Below are 6,031 nucleotides of genomic sequence, written 5' to 3'. Positions count from 1 at the left end.
TTTGGTTTTCTTAGTCCACTCTTTTGTTACCCTCTTCAAAAAAAAAGCTTCAAGTAGCTTTGAACTGACATAATTTGTTGGCTGATCATCAGTGATAACACTGACACTTGTCATATGCACACACACACTATATTTGAATACAGGGTCCAATCATATGTGGTCACAGGAAATGCATCCATGAAGCATACATAGGGTGTTCGGCAGGGTCACGTGGACAGGTCGCTGGTCCATCACAGAAAAAAAACATTCATACCTATGGTCAATGCAGAAAAGCAATCTCTTTGGAAGCATGTTTTAATGGCAGCTGTGGATATAATAATAAAATATAAGATTAATATCATATGTAGATACTAGCTGGAAATGAGGTTTTAATGGCTGGTGCAAATCGAGTTGAATGACTCATTTCTTTGTTTGCAAAAAGAGTATATATGTGTGGGCTGGGTGACGTCACTCAGACTTGTCTCTCTGATTGGTGAAATAAAGACGCTACAAATGTCCTCCCTTAGGGACAGTGTGTGTGTGTTGGAGAGAGGTGAGTGCGCGTGGGCCTCAGGACATGTGGAGACTGGAGAGAATGAGGGAGGCGGGGTCGCGCGTGCACAGGCTTTATGAGATGCAGAGAGGGAGAGAAAGAGAGAGAGAGAGAGAGCGCGCGCGTAAGAAGGAGCGATAGTGAAGAAGAAGAAGAGAGTTTGTTAATCAGAGTCAGAGGCGAGATGTCGTCGCACCGCTGACTCCCTTCTGAATCCTCTCGGTTGTTTTAAACCACGGTTGGAAGAGAACCAGAGGAGAACCGGAGCACGATCCGCACGCTGACGCCGCGGACAGGAGAGGGACCATGGGCTCTGCTTCGTCCTCTTACCGGGTCATTTATCTGGACGTGGATGGAAGGATTCAGAAGGTACGCAGGTGTTTGTTAGTTTCATCTGTCAACACTCACTCACCTGTTTGTGCTCCACACAAAGCAACGACGAACCTGCAGTAAAAAGTCATGGCAGGCACAACACGTGACCGAACTTTTAAAAGTCTGTGTTTTGAAATAAAAATGACCTCTATGAAAATTAACATCCAAACCTATTGATACATATTTATTATGCTTTTATATTAATATATAGGTTAATTTCACAGCTTTTACAATAACAATAAATCATTTATTAATGTAATAGTGTTTAATTTTATGGGTTAGCAACTACACAAACTTCTCCTTCGTAAAGTAGCCAGTGCAATAATATTAAACAAGCCTGGTTGGTAAAGTGATAAAAATAATATTAGGTTTTTTTTAATGTATATATAGTAAAGCACACTTGTTTACAGGTAAAAACCTGGTCAAAGGTTTAGGTCACATATAGAACAGATCATTGGATTATTTGTAATATTTCTAGTGCAGAGCTTGATTTTGAAGAAATTCTAAAGAACATTTTTCTAGTGCAGATCTAATGTTATGAGAGTGCCAAATTAAATTATATATTATATTCTAAAGAAAACATTTCTGAAAAAAGGCCACAAGTTAGAACAATATCCCAGAAAGGAGGTCTATTTTACTTTCTTGAAAATTAAAAATTCTTTTGCAGTGTACATCAATGTGGAGAATATAGATCATTTATTTAAATACATTTCTCTGTACATCAAAAGTGGAGAAAAAAATGAGGGGCCAAAAAGAGAGATATAGATAAGTCAATTCTGTAAAACTGGTCCATCACAGACTGCAGAGGGGCCCCTGAGCTGCTGAGAATCCACAGCAAATCCATATGTGGACTTTAGAGAAGTCAGATGTGATATGTGCTATTCTGTCATTAATTGCACACTACCTGTGCTCAACTAAATAAAAGGTTCATAAAGTCCTGATTGATGTGGCAGCAGCGGCAGAGACAGCAGAGGTTTACTGCAGCACCATTTCTGCTTGTTGTGCCCTGTGAGAATAAGTTACAGTTGAGTGAGTAAATTATATACAAACCCAGGTTTGTTTATTTAGTCTAAATGTCACGCCAGTGTATCAGAGTGAATGTAATAATACTGAACACTTTACTGGCTATAAATAGTAGAATAGCCTCAATTGTGATGGTGAATCATCACCTTTCACTGGAACCTTGCCATTATGGAGTGTTTTCATCTTGAGTGTGTGTGTGTGTTTGCGCGAGTGTGTGTCACAGAGAGAAGGAGAAAGTGTTGATAGTCATTTTAGGCAGAAGAAGATGTGTTTGTTTGTGAGTGGTCCATGAAGACTTGCAGAGCACTGACACTGAGGTTTTTAACCAATGAAATCTTACACATTAAATGCATATTCATACACATTACATACATAACTTCCATTTACTTGGCCTAAGCAAGGCCTTCTTCCTGAAGTTAACCATAACCAATTAATGACTAACCCTAATCTTTACCTGACCACAATTCAAATCTTAGTCTCAAACTTGACCTGTTTTTATGCCAGAAAAGGTCCACACACACCTGCACTGTTCTCATGACAATGAAGGTCAGTGAAAGCTCAGTATATTTGTCCCCTAAATGTTGAAATGCAGAGAGTTGTCTCCAGACTGTGTGTGTGTGTGTGTGTGTGTGTGGAGGCAGAGAGTGTCGTCACAGCTCTGTTGACATTGACAAATCAATGAAGGTTGAACGGCAACTCATAAAAGACCATATAATGAGTTTTATGCCTCACCAGGACTTTGCATTTATTGCATTGTGTCTTCTTTATGGAGTTCACAGACTGTGTGTGTGTGTGTGTATCTGCTCTCAAACACACATCATTTCCTCATGCATGTCCTTTCCCAACTCTGACAAAGAAAAAAAAACACAACAACAGATTAAATGTACTGTATCTGTTTATATAGGATTTTTTATTTAATTTAATAGTCTATGAGTGTGTGAGTTAGCTGTTATTGATCTTTTGTGTGATTAGCATTTGGTACTTAGTTCAACTGAACATACTGTGTAGATTTTGGATATTGTCATATCATGATAAGGTATCTATGATGACCTTTCCTAGTTTTAAAACCTTTTGCATTGATAATCATCATATTCATAATTTTTACTTAATAACATCTAATTATTTGTGTTATAGCTGAATTTGATCATATTTATAGTCAATATCATTGTTTCTAACACATGTAAATATCCTTCATTCAACATTAAAAAAAGACATAAACTTATAAGGTAATAAGTGTATTTGAAGTATGTAATAATGATCATAAAGACTAGATATTTTATTTTAGAGTGCATTCACAGGGTATTGTTCCTCATACATTTTAAAAGAAAACATTTCATGAGTCCAGACAAACAATGTGTGCAGCTTTATCTATAGACTAAAATATCCAGATATTACTAGCTTTATGTCAGTGTTACAGATGCTGTCACACAAATGTTTCTTCATTTTCTGCATGTTCTTTATCAATTACAAATCAGTTGAGCAGTTACAAAGCCATGTTATTACTAAGCTCAGAGTGTTTGTTACCGGCAATCTTTTTTTTTTGTATTTTACTTTTTGTGGTTATTCGGGTTAATCCCTTTATTGCTTATTCACATTATTAATATTGCTTAGGACTAAATTGGTTTTGATATTTAAATGTTGCAGTGGTTCATACTGTGGAGTGTTAACCTGCTGCTGTAAAACCAAAAACAAAGTATATTCACCTTCAATAATCAGTATAATAGCACTAATATGTGCTGTCCTGTCTGAGGAGTTGCTGTCATCAGTGTTGCATCACTTGTTTTTGTTTTAATATAGAAGATGAACAGATGAATGTATTTCTTTTGGTTCTTTTATTATACTTGCTGATGTGCTACTGGTCAAGACACATGTGAATGTGTAAAAAGCTGTGCATATGCATGTCTGTGCTGTATAAATGTTTGTGAATGAGTGAATAGCAAAGTATATAAGAGTACAGATCATTTACCATTGTTTTGGACAGTAAACAACATCGTTCTTTCACATGTTCTATCATAGTGAAATATCACTTTTAGTTGACATTAGCTGACAGGAGCAGTGCCTCACTCATAGAGTATACATGTATAAATATTCAAATAATGAATTCATAGATGAAAAGGTAATGAACTGGTACATTCTCTAAAACAGTGTTCTCAAAGACTAGATTGGGACCCGTGGATGGGCCACTGAAGATTTCTTTTTGGTCTCCAAACACATTTGCTGAATTTTCCCAACCTTTTAGTTAAGTGTATATTATTAAATAAAATGCATACAAGTTGATGGGGCTGTAAGCTCTTGTCATGACTGATATTGGGATTTGGGTCACAGTAGTCTGCTTCAAACACATTCAATCCAGGTGCTACTGATTGTCTTTTAGAACTGCAGGACGGATGAGAATCTACATAGACAATTGGTATAATGCTATCATTTTTTTGTGTGATAATTCACTAAAAGCTTTGGATGTTGAGGTATATTTTGGATAAGGAAGCTTTAGGATACTGGGGTGTTTAGATATTTTGATTAGTCAAGTCACAGTGAGAATTATTAAGTTAAAAAGACAACTTAAAAAAAGTTGTTAAAAGGTTGTTTGAGTTTCAGCGTCTTCTGACTTTGGGGATTTCAACTGTAGCAACAGCATTGTTTACAGAAACAGTAAAAGTTCCTGCTTCCAGTATGTTCCTCGTGACATGTAGGTAGTCTGATACTAGAGCTGTATCCATAATTCAATGGTAACTGGTGTTTATTTATATAATACTTTTTTAGTCTTGATGACCACTCAAAGCTGCTTTACACTTCTGCCATTCACCCATTCACACTCTATGTGCAGCACATTTCCTATCATTCATCTCTCTTACCCATTCACAAGCTGCCTGCACAGCTGTCAGGAGCAGCGTGGAGTTAAGTGTCTTGACCAAATTAATCGTCAACTATTGTGATAATCGATTCATCGGTTTGAGTGTTTTTTGTTTCATTAACACAAGTTCTCTGATTTTTCATCTTAAATGTGAATTTTTTCTGGTTTCTTTGCTCCATATAAATTACAAAATAATTTTTCGAGGTTTGGGAAACATGGATTGATGTTTCAGTGGTAGGTGGAGGTCAGTGTAGGTGTGATGTTTCTGAGTGCTCTTCTCTAACTGCTGATTCCACCAGCTCCTGCCTCTTCCACCTGTGACAGGCTGCCAGTGGCAGACGGCTCAAGTGCTCTTTGACCTTTCTTCTCCACAATCATCCTCCACTCACCCTGTGACAGCACTCATTAAACCAGCCCCCGCCCCCCCGCCGCCAGGCCTCAGCATGTCTCTTCTTACTGTCCTCTTCTCATGCATCACATTTAAATGTCCCTTTTATCTATGTGGGTCAACCCTCCCTGTGCAGTGCACAAATAATTTTTCATGTTAAATGATAATTTTTCATGTTAAATGGCAGCACTTGACTGTTTGTGGACTATGAAGAACACTACACTATTTAACACTGCTGTGTATATGTGGAAACAAGCCTTTTACCATGGGAATCACATTTATGTAGTCTGAGGGGGAATAAACTCAATTGATCTGCTGCAGGTCAAAGACATTCAATTAAATTGTCTTTTTTGTGATCACCTTTTTTAAATTCATTTTTAAAAATAATAATAACACAAATACAAAACACACACTGAACATACAGGACATAGTATAGAGTAATTTAACCTCTACCCAGAATGAAATGCAATCCTCATATGATATGGTGAGTATAACGTCCTTGTAACAACTTCCCTACGCTATCTGTTAGAGCTCCCAAGCATTCATATTTAACATAACGCCAAAATCTGAAAGTATAGCAGCTCATCCAAAACTACCCAACGCACCATGGAGTAAAGTAGAACGAAACGAAAAGTTGAGTGGTCAGTGACATTTTAAACTGGAATGTTGTTGTGCATTAGCATACCTTTTCAGGACAGGAAATAAAATAGCACACAAATAAAATAAAAAATGAAATAAAAAAACCATTCCTTCCATTAAATGAATTTCTCTTGAATCAGTTCTGAGAATGAGGCACTTGTATTGTATTGTCCACATAAATAAAAGTCTGGCACTAAAAATGAAAATAAATAAATAAAATGTAATG

At 36.8% G+C, this 6,031-nt stretch overlaps 1 protein-coding gene across 3 annotated transcripts in view; it reads left to right on the top strand.

The window, feature by feature from the left end:
• Nucleotides 1–642: 642 nt before the first annotated feature.
• Nucleotides 643–6,031, top strand: part of pde9aa (phosphodiesterase 9aa) — a 40,902-nt gene continuing 35,513 nt past the window's right edge. For 2 of the 3 annotated variants that reach the window (XM_044014869.1, XM_044014885.1), the window contains exon 1: nucleotides 644–901. In XM_044014869.1, the coding sequence (XP_043870804.1) occupies nucleotides 839–901 (63 nt within the window). In that variant the 5' untranslated portion in view covers nucleotides 644–838. Of the gene's footprint in view, nucleotides 902–6,031 lie in introns of all 3 variants that reach the window. The other variant, XM_044014877.1, reaches the window with a different exon arrangement.

The sequence above is a fragment of the Solea senegalensis genome, linkage group LG2, assembly GCF_019176455.1.
Source record: "Solea senegalensis isolate Sse05_10M linkage group LG2, IFAPA_SoseM_1, whole genome shotgun sequence".
Taxonomy (NCBI): Eukaryota; Metazoa; Chordata; class Actinopteri; order Pleuronectiformes; family Soleidae; genus Solea; species Solea senegalensis.
The sequence above is the reverse complement of the archived record's forward strand: the minus strand, read 5'-3'. Positions and strand labels throughout refer to the sequence as shown.